Source organism: Mytilus californianus, unplaced genomic scaffold (assembly GCF_021869535.1).
Source record: "Mytilus californianus isolate M0D057914Y unplaced genomic scaffold, xbMytCali1.0.p SCAF_2, whole genome shotgun sequence".
NCBI classification, from domain to species: Eukaryota; Metazoa; Mollusca; class Bivalvia; order Mytilida; family Mytilidae; genus Mytilus; species Mytilus californianus.
Window position 1 is genome coordinate 55,529,782 of NW_026262668.1, and position 24,397 is coordinate 55,554,178.

General features: G+C 33.0%; 1 protein-coding gene and 1 long non-coding RNA gene across 6 annotated transcripts in view; both read left to right on the top strand.

Annotated features, from left to right (window-relative positions):
• Positions 1–24,397, top strand: part of LOC127730051 (zinc finger protein 236-like) — a 48,567-nt gene that overhangs the window by 11,808 nt on the left and 12,362 nt on the right. Inside the window, exons 2-3 of the mRNA XM_052238098.1 lie at positions 19,643–20,070; positions 23,505–23,936. Of these exons, the coding sequence (XP_052094058.1) occupies positions 19,643–20,070; positions 23,505–23,936 (860 nt within the window). The remainder of the gene's footprint in view (positions 1–19,642; positions 20,071–23,504; positions 23,937–24,397) is intronic.
• LOC127730064 (uncharacterized) lies at positions 1,425–16,796 on the top strand. 5 transcript variants are annotated; one of them, XR_007994951.1, is made up of 4 exons: positions 1,425–4,290; positions 4,561–6,568; positions 15,245–15,611; positions 15,773–16,796. It is a non-coding gene; the product is annotated as an uncharacterized LOC127730064 (long non-coding RNA). The 5 variants fall into 5 exon arrangements; XR_007994950.1 differs by having other exon boundaries at positions 4,561–4,947; positions 5,471–6,568; positions 15,245–16,796; XR_007994948.1 differs by having other exon boundaries at positions 15,245–16,796.

A 24,397-nucleotide genomic window follows, 5' to 3' on the forward strand; every position in this document is an offset into this window, starting at 1 on the left:
AGTCTGCATTAGAAGTAGAATTTTCATTGAGCATATGTCAACCAGAGTGAAAGAAATTTTGATGAAAAGATGCATGGATTTTGTCTGTTTCAAAAATGATATAATTTTCCAGTCAAAAATTGATGTAGAAGTTACTTCATCTCTTTGATTTTAAAGCATTTTTTCACCTAAAATACAGCTCCCTTTGTTACTTGAACACCTATTATGTGTGTACTCATTGTTTTAATTGGTGCAGATCATTATCCATGTTGTTAGTATTTCAATTTTTTACTCAACATAACAAATATTTGTGAATTAAAAGTTAGAAATCGGTTTAGAAATGAATTCAAAGTATTTTTATACGACCGCAAAAAAATTTTGTGGTCGTATATTGGTATGACGTTGGCGTCGTCGTCGTCGTCGTCGTCGTCGTCCGGCGTCGTCGTCCGAATACACAATGGTTTTCGCACTCTAACTTTAGTTTAAGTGAATGGATCTCTATGAAATTTTACCATAAGGTTCAATACCACAATAGGAAGGTGGGGATTGATTTTGGGGGTTATGGTACCAACAGTTAAATAATTAGGGGCCAAAAAGGGGCCGAAAATAAGCATTTTTGTAACTTCCAGACATAACTTGTGTGTTATTGTATGGATCTCTTTGACATTGTACTACAAGATTCCATATCACAAAGGGTCGATGATGGGATTGATTTTGGGGTTAATTTCCTCGAAATTTTAGCAATAAGGGACCAAAAGGGGGCAAAAAACAAGCATTTTTCTAGTTTCATGACAATAACTTGTGTGTAAGTGTATGGATCTTTCTGAAATTTTACTACAAGGTTCCATTTCGCAAAGGGAAAGCTGGAATTGAGTTTTGTGGTAATTGCCCAAAACGTTTAGTAATAAGGGGCCTAAAAAGGGGTGAAAAATAAGCATTTTTTAGTTTCTAGACAATAACTTGTGTTCAAGTGTATGGATCTCTCTAAAATTGTATTACAAGGTACCATACCACAAAGGCAAGGCTGTTATTGAGCTTGGTTTGGGGGGGGAAGGGGGGGTGATGAATCATAGGGGGGGGGGGGGTCAAAAAAGGGGTAATTATTTTTTTTCGTTTAAGGAATAAGGGGAAAAAAGGTTAAAAAACTAGGGTTTCCATTTTAATAGACAAATAATTGAGTAAAGAACATTATTTAAAAGCAGTGTAAGGTTGGTAATTCAAACTCATTTAAATATCTCACCTGCACTATGTTTGAATTATGTAAATTGGAAATTTGCCAATTATTTTAGTATAATAAACTTCATTGGAAATTTGCCAATATAAAATTTTGCTGATGAAGGTTTTTTGTTTACCTTTAGTCTGACTATGATGGCATTTTCTATTTTAATAGCGTTATGATGTAGTTAAATTTTTTTTAATACTTTTATGATGTATTTTAATGCGCTTTTATGGTTGCAAATTTATTGTTTTAATATAATAAACTCCATTGGAAATTTACCAATAGTTTGTTTATTTTTAGCTATGACTATGATGTCATTTTCTATTTAATTTTAAGGTTACAAAGTAATTTCAGTTTTAAATATTATTGTAAAATGTTTGCCCAAAACATTTATTAATAAGTGGCCAAAAAAGGGGGCAAAAATAAGCATTTTTTTAGTTTCCAGACATTAACTTGTGTTCAAGTGTATGGATTTCTCTGAAATTGTACTTAAAGGTACCATACCACAAAGGGAAGTGGGTCAAAAAATTTGGGGGGGGGGGGGATTTTTTTTCCTTTTTTTTTTCTTTAAAATTTTCCATTTTAAGTTGGTTAATTCTGATCACAAAGAGAAAGTTGGAATTGAGTTTGGGGGATAATTGCTCAAATGTTTAGGAATAAGGGGCTAAAAAAGGGGTTAAAAATAAGCATTTTTTTTTTAGTTTCTAACAATTAATTGTGTTTAAGTAATTGGATCTCTGTGAAATTGTACTGCAAGGTACCATACCACAAACTGAAGGCTGGGATTGAGTTTGGGGGGGGCGTGATGTGTGAAAATTTTCCACTTAAAGTTGGTTAATTATTTCTGATTTAGATATAAAAGCAAATAATAATGATGTGGTTTGATTTTATCAAAAACTTAAATTGAAGTTATGTATATTGTAAATTTAGGTTACATTGGAATTTAAGAATTGGCTTTGGGGTAGGGTTATGGCTCAAACCTTTAAATAATAAGGGAAAAAAAGGTGAAAAAACAAGGGTTTCCAGGTTAATAGACAAATAAGTACAAAACATTATTTAAAAGCAGTGTAAGGTTGGTAATTCAAACTCATTTAAATATCTCACTTACACTGCTTTTAAATTATGTAAATTGGAAATTTGCCAATAACTTTATTGTTAATAAATGCATTGGAAATTTGCCAACAATTTTAGTATAATAAACTTCATTGGAAATTTGCCAATATAAAATTTTGCTGATGAAGGTTTTTTGTTTACCTTTAGCCTTGACTATGAAGTCATTTTCTATTTTTATAGCCTTATGATGTAGTTGAATTATTTAATACTTTTATGATGTGTTTAAATGGGGTTTTATGGTTGCAAATTTATTGTTTTAGTTTAATAAACTCCATTTAAAATTTGGTAATAAAAAAAAATTTTGTTTATTTTTATACGACCGCAAAAATTGAAAATTTTTTGGTCGTATATTGGTATGACGTTGTCGTCGTCGTCGTCGTCGTCGTCGTCGTCGTCGTCTGGCGTCGTCCGGCGTCGTCCGAAGACACATTGGTTTTCGCACTCTAACTTTAGTTTAAGTGAATGGATCTCCATGAAATTTTACCATAAGGTTCAATACCACGAAAGGAAGGTTGGGATTGATTTTGGGGGTTATGGTACCAACAGTTAAGGAATTAGGGGCCAAAAAGGGGCCAAAAATAAGCATTTTTGTAACTTCCAGACAATAACTTGTGTGTAAGTGTATGGATCTCTCTGACATTGTACCACAAGGTTCCATATCACAAAGGGAAGGCTGTAATTGATTTTGGGGGTAATTGCCTCAAAATTTTAGGAATTAGGGGCCAAAAAAGGGCAAAAAACAAGGATTTTTCTAGTTTCATGACAATAACTTGTGTGTAAGTGTTTGGATATTTCTGAAATTGTACTACAAGGTTCCATATCACAAAGGGAAAGCTGGAATTGAGTTTGTGGGTAATTGCCCGAAACGTTTAGGAATAGGGGGCCAAAAAGGGGCCAAAAATAAGCATTTTTCTAGTTTCCAGACAATAACTTGTGTTCAAGTGTATGGATCTCTCTGAAATTGTACTGCAAGGTACCATACCACAAAGGGAAGGCTGGGATTGAGTTTGGGGGTGATGAATCATAAGGGGGTTCAAAAAATTTGGGGGGGGGGATTTTTTTTTTTTCTTTTTTTTTCTTTTTTTCCTTTTTTTTTTTCTTTTAAAATTTTCCATTTTAAGTTGGTTATTTCTGATTAATATTTAAAAGCAAATAATAATGATATGGTAGGAGATACACACCAAACAGGATGTGTAAATTATTATATAATAAGTATTGTGCAATAGCAAGAAATTTTCAATTGCACAGTATTGCATAATTGCAAGAAATCTTCAATTGCACAGTATTGCGCAATAGCAAGAAATCTTCAATTGCACAGTATTGCGCAATAGCAAGAAATATCCAATAGCACAATATTGCGCAATAGCAAGAAATTGTCAATTGTACAGTATTGCACAATAGCAAGAAATATTCAATTGCACAGTATTGTGCAAAAGAAGATACTTTGTATAAATTGCTTATTTCTTGATCAATTTCAATGGGGTTTTATTCTTGAATTCTTGGGATTCTTTAATATGCTGAATCTAACCAAGTATTAAGTTTTTGGATTTTGGGTCCCGTTTTTAAATTGGTCCACATTGAGGTCCAAAGGGTCCAAAATTTAACTTTGTTTGATTTCATCAAAAATTGAATTATTGGGGTTCTTTGATATGCCGAATCTAACCGTGTACTTAGATTCTTAGTTTTTGGTTCCGTTTTCAAATTGGTCTACATTAAGGTCAAAAGGGTCCAAAATTAAACTTAGTTTGATTTTAATAAAAATTGAATTTTTAGGGTTCTTTGATATGCTAAATCTAAACATGTATTTAGATTTTTGATTATGGGCCCAGTTTTCAAGTTGGTCCAAATCGGGGTCCAAAATTAAACTTTGTTTGATTTCAACAAAAATTGAATATATGGGGTTCTTTGATATGCTGAATCTAACCATGTATTTAGATTTTTGATTTTTGGGCCCCGTTATCAACTTTGTCCACATTGAGGTCAAAAGGGTCCAAAATTAAACTTTGTTTGATTTCATCAAAAATTGAATTCTTGGGGTTCTTTGATATGCTGAATCTAACCATGTATTTAGATTTTTTATTTGTGGACCCACTATCAAATTGGTTCATATTGAGGTCAAAAGGGTCCAAAATTAAACTTTGTTTGATTTCATCAAAAATTGAATTATTGGGGTTCTTTGATATGCCAAATCTAACCGTGTATTTAGATTTTTAATTTTGGGTCCCGTTATTGAATTGGTCTACATTAAGGTCCAAAGGGTCCAAAATTAAACTTAGTTTGATTTTAACAAAAATTGAATTCTTGGGGTTCTTTGATATGCTGAATCTAAACATGTGTTTAGATTTTTGATTATGGGCCCAGTTTTCAAGTTGGTCCAAGTTGGGGTCCAAAATTAAACTTTGTTTGATTTCAACAAAAATTGAATATATGGGGTTCTTTGATATGCTGAATCTAAACATGTATTTAGATTTTAGATTTTTGGCCCAGTTTTCAAGTTGGTCCAAATTGGGGTCCAAAATTAAACTTTGTTTGATTTCAACAAAAATTGAATATATGGGGTTCTTTGATATGCTGAATCTTACCATGTATTTAGATTTTTTATTTGTGGGCCCGCTATCAAATTGGTTCATATTGAGGTCAAAGGGTCCAAAATTAAACTTTGTTTGATTTCATCAAAAATTTAATTATTGGGGTTCTTTGATATGCCAAATCTAACCGTGTATTTAGATTTTTAATTTTGGGTCCCGTTTTTTAAATTGGTCTACATTAAGGTCTAAAGGGTCCAAAATTAAATTTAGTTTGATTTTAACAAAAATTGAATTTTGGGGGTTCTTTGATATGCTGAATCTAAACATGTGTTTAGATTTTTGATTATGGGCCCAGTTTTCAAGTTGGTCCAAGTTGGGGTCCAAAATTAAACTTTGTTTGATTTCAACAAAAATTGAATATATGGGGTTCTTTGATATGCTGAATCTAAACATGTATTTAGATTTTAGATTTTTGGCCCAGTTTTCAAGTTGGTCCAAATTGGGGTCCAAAATTAAACTTTGTTTGATTTCAACAAAAATTGAATATATGGGGTTCTTTGATATGCTGAATCTAACCATGTATTTAGATTTTTTATTTTGTGGGCCCGCTATCAAATTGGTTCATATTGAGGTCAAAAGGGTCCAAAATTAAACTTTGTTTGATTTCATCAAAAATTGAATTATTGGGGTTCTTTGATATGCCAAATCTAACCGTGTTTTTAGATTTTTAATTTTGGGTCCTGTTTTTTAAATTGGTCTACATTAAGGTCCAAAGGGTCCAAAATTAAACTTAGTTTGATTTTAACAAAAATTGAATTCTTGGGGTACTTTGATATGCTGAATCTAAACATGCATTTAGATTTTTGATTTTTGGTCCCCGTTATCAACTTTGTCCACATTGAGGTCATAAGGGTCCAAAATTAAACTTTGTTTGATTTCATCAAAAATTGAATTCTTGAGGTTCTTTGATATGCTGAATCTAACCATGTATTTAGATTTTGGATATTGGACCATAATAGGTGAATGTCCAATTTAAAATTTTTAAGTTCTTAGACCACATTCATTCTGTGTCAGAAACCTATGCTGTGTCAAATATTTAATCACAATCCAAATTCAGAGCTGTATCAAGCTTGAATATTGTGTCCATACTTGCCCCAACTGTTCAGGGTTCGACCTCTGCGGTCGTATCAAGCTGCGCCCTGCGGAGCATTTTATTAGCTATGATTATGATGTCATTTTCTATTTTACTTTTATGGTTGCAAAGAAATTTTTATTTTTAGATATTACTGTTAAATGATGCTGATTAAGGTTTTTGCTATGTTTAGCCATGACTATGATGTCATTTTCTATTTTAATATCTGTCATGATGTATTTAAATGGGCTTTTATGGTTACAAAGGAATTTTATTTTTAGATATTACTGTAAAATGTTGCTGATTAAGGATTTTGTTTATTTTTAGCCATGACTATGATGTCATTTTCTATTTTAATACCTTTATTATGTAATTTCCATTTTTATACGACCGCAAAAATTGAAAATTTTTTGGTCGTATATTGGTATGACGTTGGCGTCGTCGTCGTCGTCGTCGTCGTCGTCGTCGTCGTCGTCGTCGTCGTCTGGCGTCGTCCGGCGTCGTCCGAAGACACATTGGTTTTCGCACTCTAACTTTAGTTTAAGTGAATGGATCTCCATGAAATTTTACCATAAGGTTCAATACCACGAAAGGAAGGTTGGGATTGATTTTGGGGGTTATGGTACCAACAGTTAAGGAATTAGGGGCCAAAAAGGGGCCAAAAATAAGCATTTTTGTAATTCCAGACAATAACTTGTGTGTAAGTGTATGGATCTCTCTGACATTGTACCACAAGGTTCCATATCACAAAGGGAAGGCTGTAATTGATTTTGGGGGTAATTGCCTCAAAATTTTAGGAATTAGGGGCCAAAAAAGGGGCAAAAAACAAGCATTTTTCTAGTTTCATGACAATAACTTGTGTGTAAGTGTTTGGATATTTCTGAAATTGTACTACAAGGTTCCATATCACAAAGGGAAAGCTGGAATTGAGTTTGGGGGTAATTGCCTGAAACGTTTAGGAATTGGGGGCCAAAAAGGGGCCAAAAATAAGCATTTTTCTAGTTTCCAGACAATAACTTGTGTTCAAGTGTATGGATCTCTCTGAAATTGTACTGCAAGGTACCATACCACAAAGGGAAGGCTGGGATTGAGTTTGGGGGTGATGAATCATAAGGGGGTTCAAAAAATTTGGGGGGGGGGGATTTTTTTTTTTTCTTTTTTTTTCTTTTTTTCCTTTTTTTTTTCTTTTAAAATTTTCCATTTTAAGTTGGTTATTTCTGATTAATATTTAAAAGCAAATAATAATGATATGGTAGGAGTTACACACCAAACAGGATGTGTAAATTATTATATAATAAGTATTGTGCAATAGCAAGAAATTTTCAATTGCACAGTATTGCACAATTGCAAGAAATCTTCAATTGCACAGTATTGCGCAATAGCAAGAAATCTTCAATTGCACAGTATTGCGCAATAGCAAGAAATATCCAATAGCACAATATTGCGCAATAGCAAGAAGCAATAGCAAGAAATTGTCAATTGTACAGTATTGCACAATAGCAAGAAATATTCAATTGCACAGTATTGTGCAAAAGAAGATACTTCGTATAAATTGCTTATTTTTTGATCAATTTCAATGGGGTTTTATTCTTGAATTCTTGGGGTTCTTTAATATGCTGAATCTAACCGTGTATTAAGTTTTTGGATTTTGGGCCCCGTTTTTAAATTGGTCTACATTAAGGTCAAAAGGGTCCAAAATTAAACTTAGTTTGATTTTAACAAAAATTGAATTATTGGGGTTCTTTGATATGCCGAATCTAACCGTGTATTTAGATTCTTGATTATGGGCCCAGTTTTCAAGTTGGTCCAAATTGGGGTCCAAAATTAAACTTTGTTTGATTTCAACAAAAATTGAATATATGGGGTTCTTTGATATGCTGAATCTAACCATGTATTTAGATTTTTGATTTTTGGGCCCCGTTATCAACTTTGTCCACATTGAGGTCAAAAGGGTCCAAAATTAAACTTTGTTTGATTTCATCAAAAATTGAATTTTGGGGTTCTTTGATATGCTGAATCTAACCATGTATTTAGATTTTTTATTTGTGGACCCGCTATCAAATTGGTTCATATTGAGGTCAAAAGGGTCCAAAATTAAACTTTGTTTGATTTCATCAAAAATTGAATTATTGGGGTTCTTTGATATGCCAAATCTAACCGTGTATTTAGATTTTTAATTTTGGGTCTCGTTTTTAAATTGGTCTACATTAAGGTCCAAAGGGTCCAAAATTAAACTTAGTTTGATTTTAACAAAAATTGAATTCTTGGGGTTCTTTGATATGCTGAATCTAAACATGTGTTTAGAATTTTGATTATGGGCCCAGTTTTCAAGTTGGTCCAAGTTGGTGTCCAAAATTAAACTTTGTTTGATTTCAACAAAAATTGAATATATGGGGTTCTTTGATATGCTGAATCTAAACATGTATTTAGATTTTAGATTTTTGGCCCAGTTTTCAAGTTGGTCCAAATTGGGGTCCAAAATTAAACTTTGTTTGATTTCAACAAAAATTGAATATATGGGGTTCTTTGATATGCTGAATCTTACCATGTATTTAGATTTTTTATTTGTGGGCCCGCTATCAAATTGGTTCATATTGAGGTCAAAAGGGTCCAAAATTAAACTTTGTTTGATTTCATCAAAAATTGAATTATTGGGGTTCTTTGATATGCCAAATCTAACCGTGTATTTAGATTTTTAATTTTGGGTCCCGTTTTTTAAATTGGTCTACATTAAGGTCCAAAGGGTCCAAAATTAAACTTAGTTTGATTTTAACAAAAATTGAATTTTTGGGGTTCTTTGATATGCTGAATCTAAACATGTGTTTAGATTTTTGATTATGGGACCAGTTTTCAAGTTGGTCCAAGTTGGGGTCCATAATTAAACTTTGTTTGATTTCAACAAAAATTGAATATATGGGGTTCTTTGATATGCTGAATCTAAACATGTATTTAGATTTTTGATTTTTGGCCCAGTTTTCAAGTTGGTCCAAATTGGGGTCCAAAATTAAACTTTGTTTGATTTCAACAAAAATTGAATATATGGGGTTCTTTGATATGCTGAATCTTACCATGTATTTAGATTTTTTATTTTGTAGGCCCACTATCAAATTGGTTCATATTGTGGTCAAAAGGGTCCAAAATTAAACTTTGTTTGATTTCATCAAAAATTGAATTATTGGGGTTCTTTGATATGCCAAATCTAAACGTGTTTTTAGATTTTTAATTTTGGGTCCCGTTTTTTAAATTGGTCTACATTAAGGTCCAAAGGGTCCAAAATTAAACTTAGTTTGATTTTAACAAAAATTGAATTCTTGGGGTACTTTGATATGCTGAATCTAAACATGTGTTTAGATTTTTGATTATGGGACCAGTTTTCAAGTTTGTCCAAATTGGGGTCCAAAATTAAACTTTGTTTGATTTCAACAAAAATTGAATATATGGGGTTCTTTGATATGCTGAATCTAACCATGTATTTTGATTTTGGACATTGGACCATAATAGGTAAATTAAAAAAATTGAAGTTCTTAGACCACATTCTTTCTGTGTCAGAAACCTATGCTGTGTCAAATATTTAATCACAATCCAAATTCAGAGCTGTATCAAGCTTGAATGTTGTGTCCATACTTGCCCCAACTGTTCAGGGTTCGACCTCTGCGGTCGTATCAAGCTGCGCCCAGCGAAGCATTTTATTATTTAGATATTACTGTTAAATGATGCTGATTGAGGGTTTGAATGCTGGGATTGATTTTGGGGGTAATTGCCTCCAAATTTTAGGAATTAGGGGGCAAAAAACAAGCATTTTTCTAGTTTCATGACAATAACTTGTGTGTAAGTGTATGGATATTTATGAAATTGTACTACAAGGTTCCATATCACAAAGGGAAAGCTGGAATTGAGTTTGGGGGTACTTGCCCAAAACGTTTAGGAATAAGGGGCCAAAAATAAGCATTTTTCTAGTTTCCAGACAATAACTTGTGTTCACGTGTATGGATCTCTCTGAAATTGTACTGCAAGGTACCATACCACAAAGGGAAGGCTGGGATTGTTTTTGGGGGTAATTGTCTCAAAATGTTAGGAATTAGGGGCCATAAAGGGGCAAAAAAACAAGCATTTTTCTAGTTTCAGGACAATAACTTGTGTGTAAGTGTATGGATCTTTATGACATTGTACTGCAAGGTTCCATATCACAAAGGGAAAGCTTGGTTTGAGTTTGGGGGTAATTGCCCTAAACTTTTAGGAATTTGGGGCCAAAAAGGTGCAAAAAACCCAAGCATTTTTCTAGTTTCCAGACAATAATTTGTGTTCAAGTGTATGGATCTCTCTGAAATTGTACTGCAAGGTACCATACCACAAAGGGAAGGCTGGGATTGAGTTTGGGGGTGATGAATCATAAGGGGGTTTCAAAAAATTTGGGGGGGGATTTTTTTTTCCTTTTTTTTCTTTAAAATTTTCCATTTTAAATTGGTTATTTCTGATTTATATATAAAAGCAAATAATAATGATATGGTTTGAATAGGTAAATTAAAAAATTTTAAGTTCTTAGACTACTTTCATTCTGTGTGAGAAACCTATGCTGTGTCAAATATTTAATTACAATCCAAATTCAGTGCTGTATCAAGCTTGAATGTTGTGTCCATACTTGCCCCAACTGTTCAGGGTTCGACCTCTGCGGTCGTATCAAGCTGCGCCCCAGCGGAGCATTTTATTTTAAAAAGCATTTCAAATTGTCTAAGATTTGCACAATCACATGCTAAATTAATTTACTTTAGCTATAGTTAAACATAACAGTTTTCATTTGAAATATATATGTATTCCCTTAGCCATAAAGTATAAGATAATCTTGATATTTGGCCTCACAAATGTTATTCTGTGTTACAGCTCTTTACAATGGCATTATGCTTGAGCAAACATTGATACAAACAAAGCAAGCAAGCCAAACAAACCTTTGTCTTACTACCATTATGAAAAGAGCTGTAATCTATTCACAGACTTGTGCTCTATCATGTCTATGTTAATTTATCCAAAGTGTTTCTAAAATTAGCTGTTTTTTGTCTCGCCTGCAACATTTGTGTTGAAAGAGCGAGACATAGCGATCCTAGATTCCGTCAGCGACAACATTTAGGTTCAATCTGTGGACAAACATTTTTGTAGACATCAATAACTTTCTCAAACCTTTATGAAATTTTTACAGAAGCTTTTTTATCAAAAGACAGTATCCAGAGCAAAATTTTGAAAATATTCATTTCATTTTTCAATATTTTACTGAGTAAATGGACTTAGTTTTGTTATACAACCGCAAAAAATTTTGCGGTCGTATATTGGTATGACGTTGGAGTCGTTGTTGTCGTCGTCCGAAGACACATTGGTTTTTCGCTCTCTAACTTTAGTTTAAGTGAATGGATCTCTATGAAATTTTACCATAAGGTTCAATACCACAAAAGGAAGGTTGGGATTTTGGGGGTTATGGTACCAATAGTTAAGGAATTAGGGGCCAAAAATAAGCATTTTTGTAACTTCCAGACATAACTTGTGTGTTAGTGTATGGATCTCTCTGACATTGTACCACAATGTTCCATATCACAAAGGGAATGCTGGGATTGATTTTGGGGGTAATTGCCTCCAAATTTTAGGAATTAGGGGCCAAAAAGGGGCAAAAAACAAGCATTTTTCTAGTTTCATGACAATAACTTGTGTGTAAGTGTATGGATCTTTATGAAATTGTACTATAAGGTTCCATATCACAAAAGGAAAGCTGGAATTGAGATTGGGGGTAATTGCCCAAAACGTTTAGGAATGAGGGGCCAAAAATAAGCATTTTTCTAGTTTCCAGACAATAACTTGTGTTCAAGAGTATGGATCTCTCTGAAATTGTCCTGCAAGGTACCATACCACTAAGGGAAGGCTGGGATTGATTTTGGGGGTAATTGCCTCAAAATTTTAGGAATTAGGGGCCATAAAGGGGCAAAAAAACAAGCATTTTTCTAGTTTCAGGACAATAACTTGTGTGTAAGTGTATTGATCTTTATGAAATTGTACTACAAGGTTCCATATCACAAAGGGAAAGCCGGGTTTGAGTTTGGGGGTAATTGCCCATAACGTTTAGGAATTTAGGGCCAAAAAGGGGCAAAAAACCAAGCATTTTTATACGCCCGTTTACGGGACGTATTATGGTATACCTCTGTCCGTCCCCCGTCAACATGTCGGACATTAACTCAAAAACGATTTAACCAATTTGCATAGAACTTTGGTGAATTGTTTATATCTATTGACGTGAGCTCTCTTTCATTTTTTATAAATTTTATATTTTACGTTTCGGAGTTATGGGGTTTTATTCATTAAAAAAGGGGGGATTTTCCAGTTTTTGGACAATAACTCAAGAATGCTTTCACCGACTTGCAAGAAATTGTGGTGAATTGTTTATATCTATTGACATGCGCTCCCTGTTGATTTTTATAAATTTTAGATTTTACGTTTCCGAGTTCTGGGGTTTTATTCATTAAAAAAAGGGTGATTTTCCAGTTTTCGGACAATAACTCAAGAATGCTTTCACCAACTTGCAAGAAATTGTGGTGAATTGTTTATATCTATTGACATGAGCTCCCTTTCGATTTTTATATATTTTAGATTTGACGTTTCCGAGTTACAGGGTTTTATTCATAAAAAAAGGGGGATTTTCCAGTTTTTGGACAATAACTCAAAAATGCTGTCAGCAATTCTCATGAAACTTTGGTGAATTGTTTATATCTATTGATGTAAGCTCCCTTTACATTTTCATAAATTTCTAATATGACATTGAGAATAAATTGAACTTTATTTGTTTATAGTCTGACAACATATTTACTAAGTATTGCGCAACGGCACAGTGTATTGCACAACAGCAAGAAATCTTTAATTGAATATAAATTCAATTCATATAACCAATTTCAAGTTCTTTGACTACATTTATTCAGAAACCTATAATATGTCAAATATTTAATTACAATCCAAATTCAGACCTGTATCAAGCTTGAATATTGTGTCCATTTTTGCCCCAACTGTTCAGGGTTGGACCTCTGCGGGCGTATCCAGCTGCGCTCAGCGAAGCAGTTTATTCTAGTTTCCAGACAATAACTTGTGTTCAAGTGTATGGATCTCTCTGAAATTGTACTGCATGGTACCATACTACAAAGGGAAGGCTGGGATTGAGTTTGGGGGTGATGAATCATAAGGGGGTTCAAAAAAGTTGGGGTGGGGGGATTTTTTTTCCCTTTTTTTTTCTTTAAAATTTTCCATTTTAAATTGGTTATTTCTGATTTATATATAAAAGCTAATAATAATGATATGGTTTGAATAGGTAAATTAAAAATTTTTAAGTTCTTAGACCACACTCATTCTGTGTCAGTAACCTATGCTGTGTCAAATATTTAATTACAATCCAAATTCAGTGCTGTATCAAGCTTGAATGTTGTGTCCATACTTGCCCCAACTGTTCAGGGTTCGACCTCTGCGGTCGTATCAAGCTGTGCCCCAGCATTTTATTACAATTAACATTCAGATTCAATATAAATATTTTTTCAGTCATCAATAACTTTGTCTGACACCCATGGAATTTTACTTAAAAAAAGTTGGACAGAAGCTCTTTTTCAGTATGATGAAAAGACTACAGTATCCAGAGCAAAATAATGATTTTTTTTTTATCATTCAATTTTCTGTATTTTACTGATGAAAGACTTAGTTTTGTTTTCAGTTAACAAGTTAATACAGTGACAGTCTGGGGTTTAACTTTGTTACACGTCAATCACCTTGTAAAATCTTCATAGAATTTTGAAATTATACAATTTTCTCATTTTCAATATTTTTACTGATAAATGGACTGACCTTTTATAGTGAACAATACACTTTTACATAGACAGCAGCAATCGCAAGAGGCAAGTGAAACACAGGGTTTGAAGGAACCTATTATGTATGTAACACTCAGAAATGTGTCCATATGAGGTCACTGTACTTTTTCAAAACAATAAATTTAACATAATGTGACAGTTAAAAAGATGATGCACATTTAGAATGACCTAAATTCACATCTTGTAAGTTATGCATACGGTTTAACATATTTTAACGTTGTCTTTAAGTTATGCATGTTTTTCTAACAATTATAAGGCTGGTATCAGGGATTGTCATGATACATGCAAAGTTATTTTTCTTGTTCATGTCTCTTTAGTGAATTACCATAAACGTTATTGACGTCACTGAGGACATTTAAGCACTATAAGTTTTAAGACATTCTGGCGTTTTAAAGTGGGCATGTTTTGGCGAATAACAATTATCGGACACGTTTGGGGTGTGTGAAATTGGACATGTTAGGGTGATTTTGGATTTTAAGGACACGTTGTGGCAAAATAGACACATTTGAGGGAATACAACATGTTTGGGGGGATTGACACCTTTGAGAGTGTTACATGTATATTTATTTTAATTTGCTAAAAAAAATTTAAAATCTCTCTTATGACATCACTTTGAGGGAAGATCATTTTTAGATTTTTTCCTTGAAATGTTGACATCAAGTCAATTTTGATATGCTCTCTCTAAATATATGCAAAGAAAAATATATGTTCATGACTTGCTTCTTAAAATTTTGGGTTTGATTTGGCATGTTTGACGTGAAAACACAAAATTTTATGTTTCAATACTTCTCTGGAAAATTTCATGACTTTCAAAAGAAGAAAATCTTTTGCCCATTTTTTTGTAAAATGTTCCTTACTTTGTAGGTTTCTTTCGCTTAGTTACCTTGTTGAAGGTTATTATTTTTTAGAATTATTGTGAAATTGTGCAATTTGCATTCAGGATAACTTTAGTGATCTATGATTTGTTAAAAAAGGTTGGGACAATATTACAATTGCAATAGGGGTACTCGGGCAATAGTATCATTGAAGACCCATTGGTGGCCTTAGGCTGTTGTCTGCTCTATGGTCGAGTTGTTGTCTCTTTGACACATTCCCCATTTCCATTCTCAATTTTATTTGAATGAGAAAGGCTGTAAGTAGTACGCTTGGTCATTTTGATGTATCTGCTAGGTAAGTACATAAATATTATATTAAATGTGAAACAGTTATATTAAAACCACTTTTTATACGACCGCAACAAAATTTTGAGGTCGTATATTGGTATGACGTTGGCGTCGTCGGCGTCGTCCGGCGTCGTCGTCCGAATACACAATGGTTTTCGCACTCTAACTTTAGTTTAAGTGAATGGATCTCTATGAAATTTTACCATAAGGTTCAATACCACAATAGGAAGGTGGGGATTGATTTTGGGGGTTATGGTACCAACAGTTAAGGAATAAGGGGCCAAAAAGGGGCCGAAAATAAGCATTTTTATACGACCGCAAAAAAATTTTGTGGTCGTATATTGGTATGACGTTGGCGTCGTCGTCCGAATACACATTGGTTTTCGCACTCTAACTTTAGTTTAAGTGAATGGATCTCTATGAAATTTTACCATAAGGTTCAATACCACAAAAGGAAGGTGGGGATTGATTTTGGGGGTTATGGTACCAACAGTTAAGGAATTAGGGGCCAAAAAGGGGCCAAAAATAAGCATTTTTGTAACTTCCAGACATAACTTGTGTGTTAGTGTATGGATCTCTCTGACATTGTACCACAATGTTCCATATCACAAAGGGAATGCTGGGATTGATTTTGGGGGTAATTGCCTCTAAATTTTAGGAATTAGGGGCCAAAAAGGGGAAAAAAACAAGCATTTTTCTAGTTTCATGACAATAACTTTTGTGTAAGTGTATGGATCTCTCTGACATTGTACCATAAGGTTCCATATCACAAAGGGAATGCTGGGATTGATTTTGGGGGTAATTGCCTCCAAATTTTAGGAATTAGGGGCCAAAAGGGGCAAAAAACAAGCATTTTTCTAGTTTCATTACAGTAACTTGTGTGTAAGTGTATGGATCTTTATGAAATTGTACAACAAGGTTCCATATCACAAAGGGAAAACTGGAAGTGATTTTGGGGGTAATTGCCCACAACGTTTAGGAATAAGAGGCCAAAAAGGGGCAAAAAATAAGCATTTTTCTAGTTTCCAGACAATAACTTGTGTGTAAGTGTATGGATCTTTATGAAATTGTACTGCAAGGTTCCATATCACAAAGGGAAAGCTGGGTTTGAGTTTGGGGGTAATTGCCCCAAATGTTTAGGAATTTGGGGCCAAAAAACAAGCATTTTTCTTGTTTCCAGACAATAACTTGTGTTCAAGTGTATGGATCTCTCTGAAATTGTACAGTTCATACATGTGAACCTCCCGACGGGAGTACAATAATACCGTTTTCAGGGGTCTCCTCCCGACCTCCAGTTGAAGACAAACAAATCCTGTGTATGAAATATTTCATGAATGAAAAATTTCAGCCCAACATATCTGGTGTAACTGACATTACTGAAGTTATATTTTACCTGTAAATCAATTAAAATGCATAATTATATGGCCTCACTTGTCACCTTGGGTGTCAAACATACTGGTAATAAACGATTTTTACCTCAGGCTAACTGCCGTTGTGTAATAAAACTTTGTTTATTTAAAATGAATGTTAGGTTACTTCCCTTGATTTATCCTGTTTTAAGTTATTTTCCTTTAAATAATGTAAATTTTTAAAAGAATATAAATAAAATATAAATTGAACAAATAATCATAAAAGGATGGAAATTAAATGATTTTAAATGTTTTAGGACAAATAAAAAAATAATAATTTGAAAATTATTTGAGGATTCTATACTTCCTTTAAAGGCTTAAATTGAAATTTATATAATAACTATGACCCATGGTTACTGTTTGAATGTGTTACTTTTCATGCATTATAAATCTACTTGCGTAAAGATAAAAAAAAAAAAAAATCTACTTGCATAAAGATAAAAATAAAAGATCTACTTGCAGATAGATAAGCAAATGTTCTGATTGCAATGAATAATGGGAAGAAAGATATGACCTAAAAAATTTAAAGAACATACTGAAAAAGAAGAATGTTAGATTGAACAAGTTGAAAGTTTAAAAAGATAGAGAAAATTTATAAGTACAAAGGTACTATAAACATAATACATTGGGATGGAAAGTTGAAGAAAACACACTTTAACAGACAATTTCTACAGAACACGGTTACATTTACGACAGAATTTATGTCGATTAAAAACATCCTGATCTGAGTCCTAATCTCCAAAACTCCTGATCTTAGTTTCACAGTCCATCACATGTATGTGTACTGCAAGGTACCATACCACAAAGGGAAGGCTGGGATTGAGTTTGGGGGTGATGAATCATAAGGGGGTTCAAAAAATTTGGGGGGGGGGGGGGGGATTTTTTTTCCCTTTTTTTCTTTAAAATTTTCCATTTTAAATTGGTTATTACTGATTTATATATAAAAGCAAATAATAATGATATGGTTTGAATAGATAAATTAAAAATTTTTAAGTTCTTAGACCACATTTATTCTGTGTCAGAAACCTATGCTGTGTCAAATATTTAATTACAATCCAAATTCAGTGCTGTATCAAGCTTGAATGTTGTGTCCATACTTGCCCCAACTGTTCAGGGTTCGACCTCTGCGGTCGTATCAAGCTGCGCCCCAGCGGAGCATTTTATTGTAACTTCCAGACATAACTTGTGTGTTAGCATATGGATCTCTTTGACATTGTACCACAAGATTCCATATCACAAAGGGTCAATGCTGGGATTGATTTTGGGGTTAATTGCCTCAAAATTTTAGGAATAAGGGGCCAAAAGGGGGCAAAAAACAAGCATTTTTCTAGTTTCATGACAATAACTTGTGTGTAAGTGTATGGATCTTCCTGAAATTTTACTACAAGGTTCCATTTCACAAAGGGAAAGCTGGAATTGAGTGTTGTGGTAATTGCCCAAAACGTTTAGTAATAAGGGGCCTAAAAAGGGGTTTAAAATAAGCATTTTTTAGTTTCTAGACAATAACTTGTGTTCAAGTGTATGGATCTCTCTAAAATTGTATTACAAGGTACCATACCACAAAGGCAAGGCTGTTATTGAGCTTGGTTTGGGGGGAAAGGGGGGTGGGGGTGATGAATCATAAGGGGGGCGGGGGTCAAAAAAGGGGTAATTTTTTTTTTTCCTTTTTTTTTTGTTTAAAATTTACATTTTAAGTTGGTTATTTTTTATCACGAAGAGAAAGTAGGAATTGAGTTTTGGGGTTAATTGCTCAAACATTTATGAATAAGGGGCCAAATATTGGTCGAAAATAAGGATTTTTTTAGTGTGCTCTAATGTTTAAGGAATAAGGGGAAAAAAGGTTAAAAAACAAGGGTTTCCATTTTAATAGACAAATAATTGAGTAAAGAACATTATTTAAAAGCAGTGTAAGGTTGGTAATTCAAACTCATTTAAATATCTCATCTACACTGCTTTTAAATTATGTAAATTGGAAATTTGCCAATAACTTTATTGTTAATAAATGCATTGGAAATGTGCCAACAATTTTAGTGTAATAAACTTCATTGGAAATTTGCCAATATAAAATTTTGCTGATGAAGGTTTTTTGTTTACCTTTAGCCTTGACTATGAAGTCATTTTCTATTTTTATAGCCTTATGATGTAGTTGAATTATTTAATACTTTTATGATGTGTTTAAATGGGGTTTTATCATGTTTATGGTTGCAAATTTATTGTTTTAGTATAATAAACTCCATTTAAAATTTGCCAATAAAAAAAATTTTTGTTTATTTTTAGCTATGATTATGATGTCATTTTCTATTTTACTTTTATGGTTGCAAAGAAATTTTTATTTTTAGATATTACTGTTAAATGATGCTGATTAAGGTTTTTGCTATGTTTAGCCATGACTATGATGTCATTTTCTATTTTAATATCTGTTATGATGTATTTAAATGGGCTTTTATGGTTACAAAGGAATTTTATTTTTAGATATTACTATAAAATGTTGCTGATGCTGATTAAGGATTTTGTTTATTTTTAGCCATGACTATGATGTCATTTTCTATTTTAATACCTTTATGATGTAATTTCCATTTTTAGATATTACTGTTTAATGATGCTGATTAAGGGTTTTTTGCTATGTTTAGCCATGACTATGATGTCATTTTCTATTTTAATATCTTTATGATGTATTTAAATGGGCTTTTATGGTTACAAAGGAATTTTATTTTTAGATATTACTTTAAATGTTGCTGATTAAGGATTTTTGTTTATTTTTAGCCATGACTATGATGTCACTTTCTATTTTAATACCTTTATGATGTATTTAAATGGGCTCCCATGTATTTAGATTTTTGATTATTTATACATGTTACCAAATTGGTCCACATTGAACAAAAACGGTCCAAATTTCAACTTTATTACATTACATCAAACATTGAATTCTACATATTCTTTGATATATTGAAATTAACAAACAATTTAGTTTATGGAGATTCCACCATAATAGGTAAATTAAATTTTTTTCAGTTCTTACACCACATTCATCCTGTGTCAGAAACCTATGCTGTGTCAAATATTTAATGACAATCCAAAGTCATAGCTGTATCAAGCTTGAATTTTGTGTCCATACTTGCCCCAACTGTTCAGGGTTCGACCTCTGCGGTCGTATCAAGCTGCGCCCCAGCGAAGCATTTTATTACATAGTTTCATACATTCTGTGTTTTTCTCTAACAGGTGAAGATGAACCAACAAATGGAGAAAGCAACAATGGACCAGTTGGAAAGGATGCTGTAGAAGATAATAATGCCAACATTGTAGTAACTGAGGAGGAGAAGGATGAAACATCCAAAGTGGATAGTTGTGATGAAAATAATGCAGAAAATTCTGATGACATCATCCCCTTACATCTAGAAGCTGAAGATGTTGATGATTACTCAAACTTGAAAATTGATGAAACTGATGATAGAAATAATTTCGACACAGATTCTAACTATTCATTTGATCATGGTGGAGACTCGGAAGTTGGACAGTCAGAACATAATTTCAATACTCCATCTTCATCTGACCGCATGTGTGATTTCTGTGGAGCTGTAAAGAAAAGTCCATCTGACCTTGCTCGCCATCTCCTAAAACATACTGGCGAACATCCTTTTAAATGTGATGTAAGTGTTAAAAGTAGCTTTTACAGTTATGGCTTGGTAGCAAAAGGGGAATAATTATATTTTAGAATTTTTTGTTATCAGTGACAGACTAATTCCGTATTATTGGACATTCAATTGTGTCAAGAACTAATTATAATAAGAAAAAAGTCTATAAAAAGTATAAATACATATCACAGAGTAAAGCATGGTCTGTAAAGTTCATCTTTCATGTTGGCATGCATTTACCAGAGACATTTACAAATTTCTTGTATTTTTTACACACACAGTTATATGCTGAAGCACAACATTTTCCATAAACATTTAAGCTATTCTTTAGCATATAACCATGTGTGAAAAATGGTCAAGCATAGCTTAAATGTTTATGGAAAATGTTGTGAAAACATTGGAATATTCATTTATTTTTCCTATTGTGTATTCCTGTGCAACAGTTTTAATCTTAAAACCCCATGTTTCTCCTATGTCTATAGTATAATGAGATGAATATCAAGAATTAACTCCCGTACTCCCTGGATTTGACTATTTCAGGACTAACAATTAATTGGGAGTAACTTTCAGTTGTCTCCGATTATGAACAGTTTGTGTGGTGGTCTAAATTTTTTGCAATCTATAATTTCATCAGGTAACAGTAAAACAACCAAAAATCAAGTAAATATCACCTAATTATGGATTCCAAAACTGTTTATGCCAATACATTGACTGAAATAAATAAATTATAAAAATAGGTGATTAGGCTAGTTCAAGTATCTAAACATGGCATTGACATATAATTGACCATCATGTAAATAAGCATCCAGTTTAAAATCAAGTTTCTGAGGTGCATTTAATGCTAAGGTATCTTTGGATTAGAACAGTAATTTGTAAATTCATTTGTTTCCCTGTCGTAGGATTATCTGGCTATTTGATGACTTTTCAATGTCTTATTTATTTTTATACGACCGCAAAAATTAAAAATTTTTTGGTCGTATATTGGTATGACGTTGGCGTCGTCGTCGGCGTCGGCGTCGTCTGGCGTCGTCCGAAGACACACTGGTTTTCACTCTCTAACTTTAGTTTAAGTGAATGGATTTCTATGAAATTTTACCATAAGGTTCAATACCACAAAAGGAAGGTTGGGATTGATTTTGGGGGTTATGGTACCAACAGTTAAGGAATTAGGGGCCAAAAAGGGGCCAAAAATAAGCATTTTTGTAACTTCCAGACAATAACTTGTGTGTAAGTGTATGGATCTCTCTGACATTGTACCACAAGGTTCCATATCACAAAGGGAAGGCTTTTATTGATTTTGGGGGTAATTGCCTCAAAATTTAAGGAATTAGGGGCCAAAAAAGGGGCAAAAAACAAGCATTTTTCTAGTTTCATGACAATTACTTGTGTGTAAGTGTTTGGATATTTCTGAAATTGTACTACAAGGTTCCATATCACAAATGGAAAGCTGGAATTGAGTTTGGGGGTAATTGCCTGAAACGTTTAGGAATTGGGGGGCCAAAAAGGGGCCAAAAATAAGCATTTTTTCTAGTTTCCAGACAATAACTTGTGTTCAAGTGTATGGATCTCTCTGAAATTGTACTGCAAGGTACCATACCACAAAGGGAAGGCTGGGATTGAGTTTGGGGGTGATGAATCATAAGGGGTTCAAAAAATTTGGGGGGGGGGATTTTTTTTTTTTTTTTTTTTTCTTTTTTTCCTTTTTTTTTCCTTTTAAAATTTTCCATTTTAAGGTGGTTATTTCTGATTTATATTTAAAAGCAAATAATAATGATATGGTAGGAGATACACACCAAACAGGATGTGTAAATTATTATATAATAAGTATTGTGCAATAGCAAGAAATTTTCAATTGCACAGTATTGCACAATAGCAAGAAATCTTCAATTGCACAGTATTGCGCAATAGCAAGAAATCTTCAATTGCACAGTATTGCGCAATAGCAAGAAATATCCAATAGCACAATATTGCGCAATAGCAAGAAATTGTCAATTGTACAGTATTGCGCAATAGCAAGAAATATTCAATTGCACAGTATTGTGCAAAAGAAGATACTTCGTATAAATTGCTTATTTCTTGATCAATTTCAATGGGGTTTTATTCTTGAATTCTTGGGGTTCTTTAATATGCTGAATCTAACCGTGTATTAAGTTTTGGATTTTGGGCCCCGTTTTTAAATTGGTCCACATTGAGGTCCAAAGGGTCCAAAATTTAACTTTGTTTGATTTCATCAAAAATTGAATTATTGGGGTTCTTTGATATGCCGAATCTAACCGTGTATTTAGATTCTTAATTTTTGGTTCCGTTTTCAAATTGGTCTACATTAAGGTCCAAAGGGTCCAAAATTAAACTTAGTTTGATTTTAATAAAAATTGAATTTTTAGGGTTCTTTGATATGCTGAATCTAAACATGTATTTAGATTTTTGATTATGGGCCCAGTTTTCAAGTTGGTCCAAATCGGGGTCCAAAATTAAACTTTGTTTGATTTCAACAAAAATTGAATATATGGGGTTCTTTGATATGCTGAATCTAACCATGTATTTAGATTTTTGATTTTTGGGCCCCGTTATCAACTTTGTCCACATTGAGGTCCAAAGGGTCCAAAATTAAACTTAGTTTGATTTTAACAAAAATTGAATTCTTGGGGTTCTTTGATATGCTGAATCTAAACATGTGTTTAGATTTTTGATTATGGGCCCAGTTTTTAAGTTTGTCCAAGTTGGGGTCCAAAATTAAACTTTGTTTGTTTTCAACAAAAATTGAATATATGGGGTTCTTTGATATGCTGAATCTAACCATGAATTTAGATTTTTTATTTGTGGGCCCCGCTATCAAATTGGTTCATATTGAGGTCAAAAGGGTCCAAAATTAAACTTTGTTTGATTTCATCAAAAATTGAATTATTGGGGTTCTTTGATATTCCAAATCTAACCGTGTATTTAGATTTTTAATTTTAAGTCCCGTTTTTTAAATTGGTCTACATTAAGGTCCAAAGGGTCCAAAATTAAACTTAGTTTGATTTTAGCAAAAATTGAATTCTTGGGGTTATTTGATATGCTGAATCTAAACATGTGTTTAGATTTTTGATTATGGGCCCAGTTTTCAAGTTTGTCGAAGTTGGGGTCCAAAATTAAATTTTGTTTGATTTTAACAAAAATTGAATATATGGGGTTCTTTGATATGCTGAATCTAACCATGTATTTTGATTTTGGACATTGGACCATAATAGGTAAATTAAAAAAAATTCAAGTTCTTAGACCACATTCTTTCTGTGTCAGAAACCTATGCTGTGTCAAATATTTAATAACAATCCATATTCAGATCTAGAGCTGTATCAAGCTTGAATGTTGTGTCCATACTTGCCCCAACTGTTCAGGGTTCGACCTCTGCGGTCGTATCAAGCTGCGCCCTGCGGAGCATTTTATTTACATTTTTATTGTATTTTCAGCTTTGTGATAAAGCTTTCAAGTCTAAACGATCCTTACAGCATCACCAACATACAGTGCATGGGATCAGTCTAGCTGTTTCCATGGTAGCAATTGATGCCAGTATCACAGCCAACAGAAAACGTAAATCTGATGAATCAGTGGGATGCCATTCTTCCCCAGAGAGTGAAACTAAAAAGATAAAATCTGAAGTTCAGGATTTATACAGTTATCCATCTATGGTATATTGTGGAGAACCTCAGGGATCTGTATACATTTCAGACACATCATGTAGCAGTACTGGTAGTTTTAAGATCAGCCCAACAACAACAAAACTGTGCTCAGAAGATGGTAACAACAGAACTTGCCAAGTATGTGGAAAGACATGCAGTAAACCAAGTGATCTTAAAAGACATATGATGAGCCATACTGGAGAAAGACCATTCAGATGTAATGTGAGTTCAAAGATTTTATCATGTACATTTGTATTGTGAATTGAGACAATCAATGGATAAAATATGTAGCTTTACATTGATATTAGAGTGAGACAGAATTATAAAAAGGCTTGGTAATCTGGTCAGTTAAGAATAATGTTGTTCTACTACATGTATTAGATTTCAAGGTTGAGATCATCTCTTGACTTTGCAGTCTTCATGGTTAAATTTTCAATCCATAAGCAAGTCAGACCACTGGCTATACATGCCAATCTAACATTTAACCTGTTCAAAAAATGTCAGTTGGAAAAAGAGATTTAATTTGAACTGTTATCAGATCAATTTCTTTTCTGAAAAAGGAAAGGAAATTCAACATTTGACAGGTTTTTCAATGTGAAACTCAACTGATAATATCATTTCATATAATTCATAATAATTAGGAAATACATGTATGGTATGATTACCAATGAGTTGACTTTTTC